This window comes from Ictidomys tridecemlineatus, chromosome 4 (assembly GCF_052094955.1).
Source record: "Ictidomys tridecemlineatus isolate mIctTri1 chromosome 4, mIctTri1.hap1, whole genome shotgun sequence".
NCBI lineage: Eukaryota > Metazoa > Chordata > Mammalia > Rodentia > Sciuridae > Ictidomys > Ictidomys tridecemlineatus.
The window spans coordinates 14,005,872-14,024,710 of record NC_135480.1 but is presented as its reverse complement, the minus strand read 5'-3'; the positions used below and the strand labels follow the sequence as shown (position 1 = coordinate 14,024,710).

General features: G+C 35.3%; 1 protein-coding gene across 1 annotated transcript; it reads right to left on the bottom strand.

The window, feature by feature from the left end:
* Window positions 1–10,328: 10,328 nt before the first annotated feature.
* Window positions 10,329–12,301, bottom strand: LOC101971519 (olfactory receptor 5B2). The gene is made up of 2 exons (XM_005331667.2): window positions 12,246–12,301; window positions 10,329–11,286 (listed from the first exon to the last, which is right to left on the bottom strand). The coding sequence occupies exons 1-2, from the start codon at window positions 12,299–12,301 to the stop codon at window positions 10,329–10,331; spliced, it is 1,014 nt and encodes a 337-aa protein (XP_005331724.2).
* Window positions 12,302–18,839: the final 6,538 nt, after the last annotated feature.

Below are 18,839 nucleotides of genomic sequence, written 5' to 3'. Positions count from 1 at the left end.
GAATCTTATGACATGAGGGCAAGCATGTATATAATTAAACATACATAATTATAATATATATATAATATAGAATAGTATGTATCATGCTTCACACACACATGTGTACACACACAGAGACACATATACAATTGTCCGCCAATTCTGTTTTCTTGCTCTAACTAAAGCTTATACCTTTGAATTGCTCACTTGATAGCATTGCTCTAGATCCTTTATATTGAATTCTTGTTTTAATAATTTAGTTATGTTTACATTGTGTTAATAACAAGTCAATCTTCAAATCCAGGCAGAGTGTTTCCCAAGTAAAATGGTCATAATCACATATGAATCTAATTTTTTTAGCTGAATTTATAGTTACCTATTGTCTTCATTAGCGTAACTCAGCGTTTGGGGTTTCACAGTGCAGTCACTGAGGTATGTGCACAGTTCATGTCATCAGGCAACTGGGGCAGTAGGAGCATGCACAACCAGCAGAAGACGTGGCATCTGATGGATGTGTGGGTTCTAGAAAAAGTTACAAATTGGACCTGCTATTTACCACTTATGAGTCAATTTTCCTAATCCAACTCTGCTAAGCTCATCCTTTCAATGGGCAAAATAAAGAAGTGAATGGTATTTAACTCAAAATAGTATTGTGAGAATTAAATGTGAAAATACACAAAAATAACATCTCAATTCTGGGTGATTATGATTTTGTAAGTGTCAGCTATAATAATATTCAAATACAATGATAGACTGTATGTATATGTTGGCTTAGAAGTAGGTGGTCATTTGCCAAGGTTCAGCGGTGGGTGATCTCTGTAGTCTTGGGGTCTCCCTCCTGATTTGTATTTTCTCTCACAGAGGTTTGCTGAGATTTTCAATCCTTCTAGTAACTCTCTGTTATTCTGCCATCCATATGATTGGCTGTTCTAGCACTATGACATAGATGGCTTTTCTGTTGGTGTTCATTTCTTCCTTGAAATCCATATTTTAGCTTAAGCTGAAAGAATATCCATTTCTTATACCAATTCTTTATCTCTATGGTATATTCACATAGTTGAATCACTGAGATTGAGGCTTGAAAGTTCATAGTTTTGTCTTGATGTCAACCTGCAGAGCTTTTTTTTGTAGCAAATTGAATGTTGTAAATTAAAGCACCTCATGTACTCCTTAATTTGTACACAGTTATATGTTCATTAAAATAAAATTTTAAAGAATATGCAAACTTTAAAGAATGTTCTTTGAATCTCTTTCTATATAGGAGCAATGCTTTAATTCTTTGTATTTAAATATAAAATCTTTGGAAGGTAACCACCCAATGCTAACTAGTATTCCCTACCATCTTCTTCTTAACCTTCAGCAAACTTACTGCATCAGCTAAACACCTGAAGGCATTGTGTTTGCCAGTTTTAACACATGTGACCACTTTTTAGCATAAGTTTTGTTCTATGACAAGTGAGGGGGGTCTTTTTACAAGAGTGTGTGTGTGTGTGTGTGTGTTATGCATGTGCAAGTGCTTTTATTTTACAAGTAAGGCAAAAGTATATTTGTGCAATTTTGTGATGTGAGGCTCTATTATTATATATCTGGAATGAGGAAGATTTAAGATTTAACCCAGTTTGGACCTAATCATCGGTCTGTTGTTTTAGTCACATCAATGTCAATGTGTATAGATGTGTTAGAAATAATGACAGTTATGGAGAATATATTAAAACGAAAAACACAACTTACTTAATTTGTCTGTCTTCTTCTGTAGATAAAACAGGAGCCATTTCACTTGTCTATTTTTTGTTTATCTCCAATAATAAACTTACATACACTGAAAATGAAATTACCACCTAATTATCCAGAGCATTATTCTATACTAATGTTTATGACTCAAATTTCTTAGTACAGAAAAAATGATGATATTTCCCAAGTACCACAAATCTCTACCAATGTGACTTTTGACACATATACCCTACATCCACATCAGTTTTAAAGAAAAACATTCAAAATCCATTTCTGTGTCAGTAAGTCATAGTGAGTATAGGTGTCCTATGATTTTGTTAGAATCACAGTTTTTACTGAGTCTTTATTGAATATAGAAGCTTACCTTCCTCCTTGGAAACATGCAACAATCTTAAACAGGGAGCTTGAAATCTGAAATTCAACCACAGATTAATGCTTCCATTATGTTAGAGAAGCTCTCTGTCTCAGGTAATGGTTAATGGTCCCAAGCTGCCTAAGGCAGGAAGGAAACGATGGAAGCAATGGTATTAACAGGGATTCAAGTCCTGAGTCTCCCATGCATTTTTTCTAGGTTTTTGGAGGAGTCACTTATGTCCTTCTCAATTGTAAAATAAATGCACTAAAATGACCTCTTCCACAAAATTCATGTAATTATTCTTTTAAGTAGAAAAGAAGGAGCTGTCTATAAAATAACTTATCATTTCAAGTCATTTAATATAATTTTTATTTTGAGGTATTCCCTTAGTCATGTTGCAGGCTCATAGAGGATCCCCAAATTAGGATAAGGCCTACGTGCATGAGCAACTGTCAACATTCAGAGAGATAAACAATGGATGGTCACAGGCAGTAGAATTGAAATCTAGTCCCCCTGAAATGAAGTCACCTGAAGTCATGTTGAATTTCAGAAACTAATATACAGGGACCAAGAGTAAAATATGAACACATGGCTGTCTCAGAGGATGCCCCTCAGGGAGCACTTATAACTCCTCTTTCCTCTTTCCTAGGGAAGAAACAATTAAACTGTCTGTGGGGACCAATTTGGATTTTTGAGTATGCACCTGAGTTTTCTATTACGCCTTAATGTATCAATAAACGTGATATGCATGCTTTTTAGCACAAAGTTTGCACTTTTTGTTAAATATATAGTTATGTTACCACTACCCAAATCACCTGAACTAATTCTCCAAGCTTCTTGGTGGCCAACCTCCTCTTTCACCCAGTATCCTGGAAGCCACTCAACAAAATTTCCATCTGATTTTTCTTTTGCAAGAATGTCTTTCCCTAGAACACGTGGGTCTTGATTCTGGCATCTTTCACTTAGCAGAAATTCATTTGGAGGTCCATGAATGTTGTTAACTATATCTTTAGTGGCACTTTTAACTTTTATGGACTTAGGTTTCATAACATCAACTGTGCACATTGTTTTTATCATTTCCTGATGCAGGACCATTTTTGTTGATTCCACTGTTTAGTGATTATGAATGAAGTTGATCTAAACATTCGCTGACCTTTCTTGTGCAAGCATAGGCTTTTATTTCATTAGGGCAAATACCTAGGATTTGGATCTCTTCATCATATGGTAAATATGTTTAATTGAACTATTTCAATTATTAGCATTCAGATAAATGAAGGATGGTTGAAGGGAGGGGAATTGAAATCTAGTCCTTCTGAAATGAAGTCACCTGGAGTCATGTTGAATTCCAGAAGCTAATACATAGGGACTAAGAATATTTACAGAAAACCCCAAATAGTTTAATTGGACTGTTTCTATCAGTTTTAATTCTCAAGGGCAATTCACTCCAATTCCATCATATCTTTTTTTGCACTTAATTTAGTTTTTATTTCACTTTTGTGTTTTTTTGTTTCTCAAAGATGGCTCAAGCTTTCCCAGAAAAATCTTTATTTTGTGTCTTTTTTTTAAAATTTGACATATTATAGCTGAATATCATTTGGGGTATGTAGTGTGATGTTTGTATTTAGACATTCTGTCTCAAACTTATAACATTTAAAATAACTGTTATTTCTTTGTGAAGGGTAATATGCAAAATATCTTCTACTAATTATTTTTGTATTTTTATTTGTTCTAAATTAGTAATATGACAGTAGAATGCACTATGATACATCATACATAAATGGAGTGTAATTTCCCATTCTTCTGCTTGTACACATGTAGACTCACACCAGTCATGTACTCATACATGTACATAGGGTAATAATGTCTGATTCATTCTACTGTCTTCTACTGCTATACCCCTTCCCCTCCCTTCACTCCCTTTTCCCTCATCTAAAGTAACCCTCTTCTTCCCTAGTTCCCCACCACTTATTGTGAATCAGCAGCCGCATATCAGAGAAAACATTTGGACTTTGTTTTTTGGGGGATTGGCTTATTTCACTTAGCATGCTGTTCTCTAGCTCCATCCATTTACCAGCCCTGCCACCATTTCATATTTCTTTCAGGCTGAGTTATATTACCTTGTGTACATAAATCAAATGACACGATTCTGTATTTAGAAGATCTGAAAATTTTCACCAGGAAACTCCTGGAACTAGTAAATGAATTCAGCAAAGTGGCAGGATATAAAATCAACACCCATAAATAAAATGCATTTCTATACATTAGTGAATATCATTTTCCAACTCTACTGGTCCTCCTTCTACATATTTATAGTTTCTTTTTTTAATTAGTGCCTTTTAGACATACAAAAAGGTGAAACTCTCTGTGGTATGTTCATATACGTACATAGGATTGCTGGGTCTGCATCATTACACTCTTCCTCCCTTGTCTCTTCCCCCCTCCCTTTTTCTATCTCTCAACCCTCCCCTGGATCCCCTTCCTCAGCTCCACTGGTGTTCTTTGTAGTTTCACGGAATCCCTTGCCCTTTCCCCCTATTTTGGTCTAGTTCCTTAATATACGGGAGAAAAAAAAATTGACCCTTGACTTTCTTTTTTTCAGACAATCTGAGTTGTCTTTTATTGATTTATATTTACAAAAATAATTTTAAGCAAATCTATTTGTTACATTTATGTGAGTTATAAAGCTATAAATCTAACAAAAAAATCTCATGTTCATGTTTCTTAAATATCAGACCATTTCATTAAAAATGTGATATCATCTCACTTCAGTTCACAAGAATGCAACATATTGTGGAATCTAGAACCAGTGGAGTCCTGTACTTCTTCTTATTAGGGGACTGTAGTTAACACGTAATACTGGGGTTCATTTTGAGATAATCATACCAGCATGGAATATGATTTGCTCCAATTCAGCCCCCACTATTTTCACTTTCTCTCTTCTCTGTATAGTAAATAATATAGAACATATATAATAATATATAAATAATAGAGACTTATATAATAAAAATTATAGAACCCTGGAGTTGAGATGGAATCTCAGTGTAGTTTTAATTTGTGTTTCTCTAATTGCTGGAGATGTTGAACATTTTTTCATATATTTGTTGATCATTCGTGTTTCTTCTTTTTGAGAAGGGTCTTGCCGCAGTCTGGATGGGCAAAATAACCGGGGGGGGGGGTGGGGGGTGACAAGCAACTTGTGAAGATTGAAACAGTGGGAGCTGCTTTATTACAGGACAGCAGAGGTATATATACCCGACTAATTACACACAACTTAACTCAACTAACATCATCTAGATACAGCAGTCAGTCATTAAGGAATTCTCATCATCTTAATGGCTCACTGGCATTGCTTCACAAACCACTCCTCCTGGCAAAGTGCCAGGTGCCATCTTGACTTGGTTGTGGCCCTCAACAGGGTCTGCTCAATTCCTTTGCTTATTTATTGGTTGGGTTATATATATGTGTGTGTGTGTGTGTGTGTGTGTGTGTGTGTGTGTGTGTGTGTGTGTTAAACTTTTTGTGTTCTTTGTATATCCTGTAAATCAATACCCTCTCTGAGGTGCAGGTGGCATAGATTATCTCTGATTGTGTAGACTCTTTCTTCATGCATTTGATTGTATCTTTTGCTGTGAAGAAGCTTTTTAGTTTGATGCCATACCATTTGTTGATTTTTATTTTATCTTTTGCTTTAGGAGTCTTATTCAGGAAGTCATTTCCTGTGTCATATGTTGAAGCATTGGTCCTAGCTTTTGATCTAATAGGTGCAGTATTTCTGGTCTAATTCCTAGTCTAATTCACTAATGCATAGTGATCCCACCATTATGCCCAATCACAATAATGGTATCCTAATTAGTATAAGATATTTCCCATGCTTATATAATTTTATCAAAGTGGATTCAACCAATAAGGAATATCCACACTTAATGGCTTGTTGGTGTTACTTCACAAACCACTCCCTCTGGCAAAATGCCAGGCACCATCCAGACTTGTTTACAGACTCTAACATTTGCCAGGTGCCATCCTGACTTGTTTACAGACCCTAACAAATTTTGATGCCAATACCGTGCTGTTTTTGTTACTGTACCTCTGTAGTGCAATATAAAGTTTGGGATTGTGATACCTCCTGCTTTATATTTCTCACTAAGAATTGCTTTGACTATTCAGGGCCTCTTATTTTCCAAATGAATTTGATGACTGCTCTTTCTACTTCTATGAAGCATGTCATTGCAATTTTGATGGAAGTTGAGCATTGAATCAGCAACCCCTCTGGAAAGAAGCATAGATATTCCTCAAAAAACTAGGAATGGATCTGCCAATTGACCTGGTTATCCCATTCCTGGGCATATATCCAAAAGATTTAAAATCAGTGTAGTACAGTGACCAGCTTGTTTATATCAATGTTTATAGCAGCACAGTTCACAATAACTAAACTATGAAATCAACCTAGATGCCTGGTAACACATGAAAGGAAAAAGGTATTGTGGTATATATACAGAATGGAATATTACTTATCCATAAAGGAGGATGACTTTATGACATTTCCAGTAAATGGATGAAACTGGAGACTATTATGCAAGTAAAATTAGCCAATCCCCCAAAACCAAAGGTCAAATACTTTACTGATATGTGGAAGCTAAACCATAGTAAAGGCAAGGAGGGGAAGAGAAGAAATTCAGTAGATTAGACAAAGGAAAATGAAAGGAAGGAAGTGGTATAAGAATACCAAAGATAGTAAAATAAGTCTAACATTGTTTTCCTATGTACACATATGAAAATACCTAAGTGAATTCTCATATTCTTGAATAGAAAGAATTAATTATTGGGCTGGGGATGTGGCTCAAGCGGTAGCCTAGGTTCAATCCTCAGCACCATATACAAAGATTTTGTGTCCGCCGAGAACTGAAAAATAAATATTAAAACATTCTCTCTCTCTCTCTCTCTCTCTCTCTCTCTCTCTCTCTCTCTCTCTTTCTCTAAAAAGAAAGAACTAATTATTTTTTAATGGCATAAATTAAAAATGATGCATAGATTCAAAGCAAATCTCCATCAAAATACCAATGTCCTTCTTCAGATTAAGGAAAAAAAGAATCCTATCATACAGAAGAATCAAAGACTCAGCAAAGCAATCTTGAGCACTATGAACCAGACTTTGCAAGACTTCACCTTGAGTTATACTGCAGAGCTATAAAACCAAACCAGCATGGCACTGGCATTTCAGCAAACATGAAGACCGGTGGAGTAGAGAACACAGAGACAAAGCCTCACAGATATGTTTGTCAGGGTCTTTAGCCCCCCATTCCCTCCTGACCTGCAGGAGAGATTGGGGGAGCATGCCTGACCAGGACGGGCCAAGAAAGGTAAAGGTCGACTGGCCGCCATACCCAGCCCTCCCTCGCCAGAGGACAGTCAGACATGCCAGGGAGACCAGTCAAAGCAGAATCTCGTTTATTGAGAAAACACACACAGCTAATATAATGTACAGGAGCCAATCAGGGTAAAGGTCAGCAGGGTGGGGAGAGTTCACGTGTACACCCATCCTACAGGTAGTAATGGGAGACACAAGCTGTCGTGAGGGCAGAAGGGTTCTGAGCCTATCCTAGAGGAGGGTCTGATTCTTCATCACAACCCATGGCAATGTCTTCTGGCTAATCATCAGGCATTATCTTAGCCACATGTGGCCTCAGGACTGGGAAGCGGGAAGCAGCCAGCAAGTTAAGTTTCCTCTTTTCTGATGCAACATGTCCCACGTTACATCATGCCCTACAATGTTCACTTTGTCACTGATAATGTTGCCAAGAACATAAGGTGGAGAAAAAAAACATCTTTTTAACAAATGGTGCTGGGAAAACTGGGTAGCTATTTGTGGAAGAATGAAGCTGGGAAGCCAGATTCCTATCACCCTGCAGTAATGTCAATGCAAAGTGTATGAAAGACCTGGTCACAGATACCACAAAACAGAGGTCCCACATTGCAACATAGAGGCACAGTAATCATCTTCATCTTCACCTTCCTCAGTAAGACACCCAAAGAATAAGAACAAAACCAAGAACCAATGAGTGTGATGACATCCAAATGGAAAGCTGCCTATCTCTTGAGTTGTTTTTGTGTTTCCATACCTTTGCTTTCTAAACTGTATTTTGAAAGTTTAAAAATCTAACTTGTATATGATAATTCTAAATTTAGTTTCATTTAGTTTAATATTTATGCTTTCCATCAAGGTATTTTATATATTTTATATAATTGTTAACATGCATATATTAGTACATGATTTCTCATTTATAACCTTTTAATATATCATGTTTCATGTTGTTCACTAAGAATATATAAACATATATATATTTATGTATATACATATATATTTATGTGTATATATGTACATATATACATACATGTATATTTATGTGGTATATATATTTATATGTACATATATACACATATATATTTATGTTAGCTTATATACATATATACATATATATTTTGGTTGTACTAAGGATTGAACGTAAGTGTGCTCTAACACTGAGAAACATTGAACTCAGAGGCACTCTACCACATCCTCAGCCCTATTTTGTATTTTATTTAGAGACAGAGTCTTACTGAATTCTTAGTGCCTCACTTTTGCTGAGGCTGGCTTTGAACTTGCAATCTTCCTGTCTCAGGCTATAAGCTGTTGGGATTACAGAAGTGCACTACTATGCCTGGCTTATTATTATTTTTTTGAGACAGGATTTCATTAAGTTGCTGAGGCAGACCTCAAGTTTGCAATCCTCCTGCTTCAGCCTCCTGAGTCTCTGGGATTATAGACATGTGACACCACACCTGGCAAGAACAATATATTTTGTTTCATTTATTTTCACAAGTTAAGTGAAATTATGTTTTAACCAGCCTTTTCACTGCTGTGATTGAAAGACATGATCAGAGCAATTGTAGAGGAGGAAACATTTATTTGAGGGCTCATGGTTTCAGAGGTATAAGTATGTAGAAGGCTGACTTCATTCCGCTTGAGCTCCAGGTGAGTCAGAACATCATGGAAGAAGAATGTGGTAAAGGGATGCAGCTCACATGATGATCAAAAGAGCAGAGAGAAACAGAGACTCCACTTGCTGGATACAAAATATATGCCCCCAAAGACTCATCTCTTCCAGCCACATGCTACCCACCTTCAGTTATCACTCAGTTAATCCCATCAGGGAATCAATTCACTGATTGGGTTAAGGCTGTCATGACCCAATAATTTGTCCTCTAAAACTTATTGCATTATCTCACACATGAGTTTTTGGGGTATACCTCACATCCATCCCATAGCAAGTTAAAACTCATGCAGCATGCTCTAGAATTCACAGTCTTTACCATTGTGTCTGTTAATTTTTTGTAGCAAATCCACTAGGATAAAGTATATCCAGAAAGCTGGTAAAACCAAAGATCGAATACTTTTACTGATATGTGGAAGCTAAACCACAGCAAAGGCAGGGAGGAGAAAAGGAAAAGTTCAGCAGGATTAGACAAAGGAAAATGAAAGGAAGGAGTGGTATAAGAATACCAAAGATATAAAATAAATCTAACATTATTTTATTATGTACACATATGAAAATACCTAAGTGAATCCCACCATCATGGTAATACAACCAAATAAAGTGACATCAGAATGTCAGAAACATCTGCACACTTGTGTCCATTGTAGCACAATTCACAACAGCCAAGAAATGGAAAAAAAGTGCCCATCAACTGAGGAAAAGCCAATGAAATGTGACATACATACACAATGGAACACAATACATTCATAAAAAAACAAGTTTCTGTAATTTGCAGCAATATTGATGGAATTGTAGATAATTATGGTAAGTCAAATAGGCAAAGGCACAGAAAGAGAAATATCACTGGAGAAACTTATATTCATATTAGTATATTTATGAATATGGTCATAACCCAAGTTTGTTCTTGTTTTATATGTATGCTTTTTACTGGTGTGTGTTAGAGAAAATGTATATAGATCAAGTGAATCAATCAAATATCCTTAATGAGTTTTTTTTTTTTTGATAAGCCAGAACCAAAACAACTTGTAACTCCTCTCACCATTGTTGTACAGATATTGTATTTCTGGATATGTTTCCTTGTTTCTACAATAAACTGACTTTTGAGGAGGTAAGTATTTGACTTTAGAAACTTGACTTCCATATGCACCTTAATATGTGATTCAGCACATGGAGAAGATCTGAGAAGAAAGATATTAAGTTATTATACATCCTACAATTTTAAAATCAAAATTTTAGAAACACTTTCCTTGTAAAACTATCTTTTTGAATGCGCTCTTGACCTCCTTGTTCCTCAGGCTGTAGACCACAGGGTTCAGCATGGGGATGACCATGGTGTAGAACACAGCGGCAAATTTGTCTGTGTCCATGGAGTGACTGGAGCTGGGCTGTAAGTACATGAAGATTAGAGTCCCATAGAAAATGGAGACTGCAGTGAGGTGAGAGGCACAGGTGGACAGAGCTTTCTGGTATCCTGTAGCTGAGCGCATCTTTAGGATGGTGATAAATATGAATAGGTAGGATACGAAGATAACCAAAAGAGCAAAAGAGATATTCAAGCTGGCTACATAAAAAAGAACCAGCTCATTGACTTGCCTATCAGAGCAAGTGAGAGCCATCATTGCTGGAACATCACAGAAAAAGTGATGGACCACATTGGACTGACAGAAGGAGAGACTGAATATTTCTCCAACATGGATGCAGGCATTCAGGAGACCACAGACATAGCAGCCTATGACCATACAGGCACACACACCTGTAGTCATGGTGGTAGAGTAATGCAGGGGTTTGCACACAGCTGTGAAACGGTCATAAGCCATGGATGCCAAGAGGAAATTTTCCACAGTGGCAAAGGCTATAAAAATGAACATCTGAGCAGCACAGGCATTATAGGAGATGACCTTGTCTCCTACAAGGAGCCCAGCCAAGGCTGTGGGAGTGACAGCAGAAGAGTAGCCAAAATCTGCCAGAGACAAGCTACCAAGTAAAAAGTACATGGGAGTGTGGAGACGAGAATCAGTGAGAATGAGAACAATCATCCCAAGGTTTCCAAGAACATTAATGAAGTAGATAAGTGTGATCATGATAAAGAGGGCCACCTGTAGTCCTGGGGCATTGGTGAGTCCTAGTAGAATGAACTCTGTCACTTCTGTCATGTTCTCTATCCATGTTATTTGGGAATCAGGAGATGCTCTTTAGCAAAGAGAAATGAAGGACAAGAGTGTCAACAGGTGTTATGAAATAGATATTTCCCCAAAATGAAACATTTATACAACAGGTGAATTATTTTCTTACAGCAATAATGTAGATTTTAAGCTCAAGAATATGTAAATATGAGCTTAACCACAGAAGTTAGTGCATTAATTATTTTTGGAGATACAAACTTCTGAATTTGAAAATTCAATCCAAGTCAAGTGTAGTAGTTAATGGTCCCAACCTGTCTAAGGCAGGAAGGAAACAATCAAAACAGTCCTATTCTCAGGGATTCAAGTCCTGAGTCTTTCATGCATTCTTCTTGGTCTTTGGAGGAGTTAACTAACCCCCTTCTCAAGTATTTGTTAAATTTTATGTAATTTAAATTAATATTTGACAATTTTATGAATATACAACAACATATGTTGAGAAACATGTATATAATTATATATGAGTGTATAATTATATCATGTTATTGTGTATGTGTATATATATATATATATATATATATTCATATATATCCTACATCACACACAAAAAACGAAGAAAGTGATGGTATGTAACTCAAAATATTACTGTGAGAATTTAATGTGAAAATACACAGAAAATAACATCTAAATTCCTGGTGATTAAAACCTTGTAAGTGTTAGCTATAATGATATTATCCAAATGCAATGATGGACTGTATTGGCATTGGCTTAGAAGTAGGTGGCTGTATGCCAAGCTTCAGGGGTGGGTGATCTTAGTTTAGCAAAATAATGATAATTTCCAAGTATCACGAAACTCAACTGATGTAAACTTTGACATACACACATCCCAGATCTATTTCAGTTTTAAAGAAAAACATTCAAAACCCATTTCTGTGGTCAGTAAGTCATAGTGTGTATAGCTGCCCTACTATTTTGCTAGAATTACAGTTTTTTTAAACTAAGTTTTATTGAAAATAGAAGCTTACTTACCTCCTTGGAAACATAACAATCTTAAACAGGGAGCTTGAAATCTGAAATTCAACCATAGATTAATGGTTCCATTATGTTAGAGAAGTTGTCTGTCTCGTGTAGTAGTTAATGGTCCCAACCTGTCTAAGGCAGGAAGGAAACAATTAAAACAGTCCTATTCTCAGGGATTCAAGTCCTGAGTCTTTCATGCATTCTTCTTGGTCTTTGGAGGAGTTAACTAACCCCCTTCTCAATTGTAAAATAAACACAATAAAACTATCTATTCCACAATATTTGCAGAATTGTGCTCTTAAATAGCAAATAAGGGAATGGCCATGAAACAACAAGCTAACAGGGGGTTATCATTTTCAAGTCACCTAATATAAATTTTATTTTCAGGTATTCCTTTAGCCATGTTGCAGGCTCAGAGAGAATCCCCAAATCAAGAGAATTCCTGTGTGCACAAGGAACTATCAAAAATAAGATAAATAAAGGATGGTGGAAGGGAGCAGAACTGAAATTTTGTCCCTCTGAAAGAAAGTAACCTGGAGTCATGTTGATTTTCAGAAGCTAATACAGAGGGACCAGGAGTGAATTATAAAGACATGGATGTCTCAGAGGATGCCCCTCAAGGGAGCATCTGTAACTTTTCTTTCCTCTTTCCTACGGAAGAAACTTTTAAACTGCCTGTGGCGACCAATTTGGAAATTTTGAGTATGCATAAGTGTTTTGTATCACATGTTAATGTATCAATAACAGTGACATGCACACTTTTTAGCAGTTTTTTTTTTTACAGTTTTGACTACATAAATACATAGCTATGCAACCATTACCAAAATCACCTGAACTAATTTCCCAAGCTTCTTGATGGCCAACCTCCTCTTTTACCCAGTTTCCTGGAAATCACTCAAGAGATTTTTCCATCTAATTTTTCTTTTGCAAGAATGTCTTTCACTAGAACATGTGGATTTTGATTCAGGCATCTTTCATTTAGCAGAAATTCATTTGGAGGTCCATGTGTGTTGTTAACTGTATCTTTAATGGAACTTTTAATTTTTTGGACTTGTGTTTTATAAAATCAACTGTACACATTGTCTTTGTCATTTCCTAGTGCAGGACCATTTTGTGGATTCTAGTATTTTGGTGATTATGAATAAGGCTGATATAAACATTGGGTGATCTTTCTTGTTCAAGCAGAGGCTTGTATTTCATTAGGGCAAATACTCAGGAATTGGATCACTTTATCATATGATACATATAATAAATTGAGCTGTTTGATTTATCAATGTTCATATTAATAAAAGATGGTCAAAGCGAGTAGAATTGAATTCTATTCTCTCTGAAATGAAGTCACCTGGAGTCATGTTAAATTTCAGAAGCTAATACATAGGGACAAACTAAGAATGTTTACAGAAAATCTCAAATAGTTTATAGAAGTGGTTCTATCAGTTTTAATTCCCAAGAGTAGTTCTTTCTATTTTCATCATATCTTTTTTTGCACTCAATTTGGTTTTTATTTTACTAAAATAAATTAATTTCCTATTTGAGGTTTCTGAAAGATGACTCAAGTTTTCCCAGCAAAATCTTTATTTTGTGTCAAGTTATTTTTATTTTTTTAATGTTTCTTTTTATTTTTTAACTGAGAGATCATAGCTGAATATCTTTTGGTATATAGAGTGTGATTTTTATATCTTGACCTTGTTTCTCAATCTTAGAACACAAGTTATCCATCATTTAAAATATTGTTATTTCTTTATGATGGAAATATGCAAAGTCTTTTCTTCTATCTTTTTGTATTTTTAATTTGTTCTAATTAGTTATACCTGACAATTGAATGCACTATGATACATCATACATAAATGGAGTATAATTTCTCATTCTTCTGGTTGTATATGTTATAGAATCATACTAGTCATGTAGTCTTATACGAATATAAAGTAATGATGTCTGATTCATTCTACTATGCTTCCCACCTCTATATGCCCTCCCCTCCCTTCACTTACCTCTCCTTAATCTAAAGTAACTCTATTCTTCTCTAGACCCCATTGTTGTGAATTAGCATCTGCACAGCAGAGAAACATTTAGGCTTTGTGTTTTTTTTGGGGGGGGGATTGGCTTATTTCACTTAGCATGATATTTCTCAGCTCCATACATTTACAGGCAAATGCCATCATTTTATTCTTCTTTAAGGTGAGTAATATTCTATGGCATATATACACCTCATCATGTGATTCTTTATTTAGAAGATCCAAAAATTCCACCAAAAATCTTCTAGAACTAATAAATGAATTCAGCAAAGTAGCAGGATATAAAATCAACACCTATGATTAAAACCTGTTCCTATTCATCAATAATGAATCTACTGAAAGAGAAATTTGGAAAATGATCCCATTCACAATAGCCTCAAAGAAAATAAAATATTCAGGAATAAATCTAACAAAAGAGATGAAAGACCTCTACAATGAAATCTTCTAGATATTTTTAATGATATGATATTGTTACTTATTAGCTCTAATTATCCCCAGGGTAATGCATTTTCCATTTTTCTCAAAGATATCTAAAGACTCTTTTCATCCAAATATAAAATCACACGGACTTACCATATCATCCCATTCGAGATCTGGGAGTGTTTTTATTTTATCATATATTTTTACCTTAAAGAAAATTTATCCATTTTCTCTTTTACAGTGTACTCTGAGCCTTTAATTCTAGGCATGTGCCATGGTTACATGTTTGTCTTGTTTGTTAGATTGCCTGAATTCATACTAAGTAATTCAAATTTATCAAATTTCAGTGTCTTATCAGTAATGAAACTTATAATGTCAGATCTCATACAATGGTTAAGAAGATTATCAGATCACATATATATCAACTGCAGAACAATTTCTTGCATGTATCAGGTGTTTCAAAAATTTCAATATATTAATATTTTATTGTTTATAAAAATTGAGGTAGCAGGGGTCATAAAAATAGTGTTGCCCAAGACTTTCAGCTACCTCTCTGCACGTTCTTGCCCTCTGCATTATGACAGAGACAGGTACTAGCTGTAGAAAATGAACCGTAGGAGGGCTTAGTCTGTGTCATTTCTGGGTAGGTTGGAGCACATGCATTACCTCCAGGTGTCTCTCTTCTGTCATGGATATTGAAAAGGCTTCATAGTCCAGCAGGTGTAATTGCAGATGATGAAGCCCTTATCAGCCAATGTCTTTGAATGACTACATAGGGAGAGCCTTTATTTCACTACAAAACCTGTGTTCAAATTCTAATAATTTTTTTTCATCAGTGGAAAAATTAACAATAAAATTTACATGTAAGGGCCAAGGATCCTGAAGAACCAAGATAATCTTGAAAAAGATTTCTTGATTTCAAAGCTGAATACAAATAAAAACAAATTAAAGCAATTTAGTTTTGTCTTAAGAATATAGGTCTAAGTCAATGAAATACAAATGATGCTCTAAAACCTGTATGACTGTTGACAATTGATTTTTTTAATATGGCTGGATTTCTATTATATAGGAAAAGAATAATTTTCAACAAATAGTTCTGGGGCAACTGGATAATTGTGTACAAAAGACTGAAGTTGGTTATTGTATACTGAATATTTGCCAAGAGAGTAGACTTTGAGTAGCCTTAACACACACACACAAAGGAAAAATGACAGTATCAGATGATGAATAGGTTAATTTTCTTAATTATAGTAGTCACTTCACAATGTGCTTATACATTGTGCATATAAATCACATTGTATGATTATGTCATATACATCATATTATATACCTTAATGAAATAAAAACAGTGAAGCTTCATTCCTACTTCATATTATTTACCAAAATCAACTCAAAATGGATAAAACTTATATTTGAAAGCCACAGACCTAAAACATTTACAAAATCTTGGTAAATATTCTAGACTTTAGGCTTGGCAATGATTTCTTGTGTATGACACCAAAACCCAAAAGAAAAAATACATAAATTTAACTTCAACATTACTTGTTTGTGCTTCAAAGTATACTATCAAAAATGTGAAGATGAAACTATGGAATAGTAAAAGAGATATTTGTAAATCATACATCTAATAAGGGTTTATCATAGAGAATATATAAAGAATTTATAGACCTCAGCAGCAGCAATGACAAAAGAAACTTCAGTTTAAAAATGGGCAAAGCACTTAAATAGACATTTTTGCAAAGATTTGAAAAAGACCAATAAGTACTAGAAAAGATTTTCAAAATCATTGGTCAAGAGGTAAATGCAAATCAAAACTACAGTCTGATACCTCTTCACATCCATTAGAATAACTATATATATGTATAAGCCCTAAAAGAACAGAAACTAAAAAGTGTTGGCAAGAATGTAGAGAAATTAAAATACTTTGACATTATGGATGGAAATACAAAATTTCCCCATTGCTTTGGAAAACAGGATTGACTGTAATAGACTTCAAAACAAACAGAATTACCACATTCATGAGCCATTCTACCCCTAATTATATATCCCCAAAGTGGGAGCAAGTTCATAAACAATATTTGTATGTAAATGTTCATAGCAACATTGTTAACTATTGACAAAATATAAAATGACCCAAACATCCATCAAGTAAGAATACATGTAGAAAATGCATCACAGCACAAATCAAAAGAAATCAGAGCAATTTGGTATTGCTTTAAGACTAGAGATATAGTTATGAAACATATTAAAAGTCCAGAAACACATGCATTTATCTATGGACTATTGATTTTTCCTAAGCGTGGCATGTTTCAATAATGGGAAAGGAACAGGAACCCAATACAATGGAACATTGACACCCACTATAATACAGATGAACCTTGAAAGCATTATGCTCGGCTGTGATGTGGCTCAGGGGTACAGCACTTGCCTAGTATGTGTGAGGCCCTGGGTTTGACCCTCAGCATGACTAAATAAATAAATAATAGAAATACAAAGGAAGAAAACATTGTGTTAAGTAAATGACATAAAAGTTTACATACTGTATGAGTTCTTATATATGGCATATCCAAAATAAGTAAATCCATGGAGATTGAAAATAGATTGTTTTTTCACAAGATTAGGTGGAAGAGAGAGTGAGAAGGTATGATATCTTTGTGAGAGAAAAAAAAAACTTTTGGAATTAGAAACGTGATGGTTAAAGGACATTATGAATGCAACACAAACTACTAAGGTACAAACTAGTAAATTTTATGTTATGTAAATTCCATATAGGCCATTGCAGTCAAAAGGTAACTTCCCAAAGTGGCAAAGAGTACAAAAAAGAAATCTGAGCAGCACAAACATTGCTGGAGATAACCTTGTCGAGTGAAGATTATGGAGAGGGGAAGCTGCAGTTCTGAGGTGCTGGTCAGTAACCCAGCAGGATAAACTCACTCATTTCTGTGTTATTTTCCATGGCTGGTATGTTAGAACCACCAGGTGTTGTGTAGCAAGAGGAAAATTTTGATTTTGAAGAGAAAAACTCATTTGAACAGAAATGGAAAAGTGTAAGCATTACTTTTTATGATAATCATATTTTTCAGTATTCTCTGTTTCCTCTGCACTTTAGTAAAAGCATTATCCTTTCAGCAGGAAAGGGCATAATTTTTATTTTGGCATGTTCCTCCTGCCTATGGTTGCTGAATCACTCAAAATACTCCATTTAGGGAAAGACCAGGGTGTGTACTTGAAGTTTCAGCAATTCACTTGGGAAAATGATGGCCAAAAGGGCTCTAATTAGAGTTTTCTCTCTTTAAAATAATGTCATGTGGGACTATGACATGATTTCAGAGCCGAATGGATACAACTAGGAAAATTTTTGCAACCGTGGTCTTCTCTGGGGAAGACTCCCCTTTTTAACATCTTCATCTCCTTATCATTACTTATATGTTTGAAGCTTTTGAGCTCTTCTAGTTCTTGGTGGGGCACATGATGGGTTACTGTGAACTACACTCATGCCACAGTTCTGTAGGACATTAGACCTTATGACTTCTACTCAACATGTTTTGGCAATACTGAACCTCAAAATCTGATGATTGTGTTTGATAACACAATTGAAAGACATTAAGTAAAATCTAAATTAGGAAAAGACACCTTTTGTTCATGGCTGAAAGTCCTAAAGTTGGAAATACTCTTCAATGTGTCTTCAGTGTGGATGTTGTCTCTTTCCACCCTCAGCTGGCTTTGCAGAATATAGTAAACGGATCATAAAATTCATATTGGAAAATTGGAGTTACAGGTGTGCTCCTCTGTGTCTGAACACTTTTTTTTGTTTGTTTGTTTTGGGCTTTTCTTCTTAAGTGTTTCAAGCCTCTTCAAAACAAGCCTCTTGGGACCTCTAGATTCAAGTATGCTCCTGGACTTGGTCACAGTTGCAAGAGTCTCAGGGAGCATTATATACGTGCTTGGGTTATTTATTCACCAACATTAAACCCCAGGACCAAAGATTCGAGAAAGCAGGACTCCTTTCTCTATGTTGATTGTAGAGGCAAAGGTGGTCAGTGTGGAAAGCAATGGAATTTTCCTTGGAACTGAGCTGTAATGAGAGGTGCCTACCATGATCATAACCTACTGTTTCCTCCCCAATCCCTTCCTTCCCAGTTTCTGCAGGCAGAAAATAATCTTCTCT

Bases quoted from the DNA above. Each gene is read 5' to 3' on its own strand.
- LOC101971519 (XM_005331667.2), bottom strand. From the start codon at position 12,301: ATGGTTGAATTTCAGATTTCAAGCTCCCTGTTTAAGATTGTTATGTTT. The intron at 11,287-12,245 runs GTAAGTAAGCTT...TCTTTGCTAAAG, and splicing joins ATTGTTATGTTTCCAAGGAG to AGCATCTCCTGATTCCCAAA.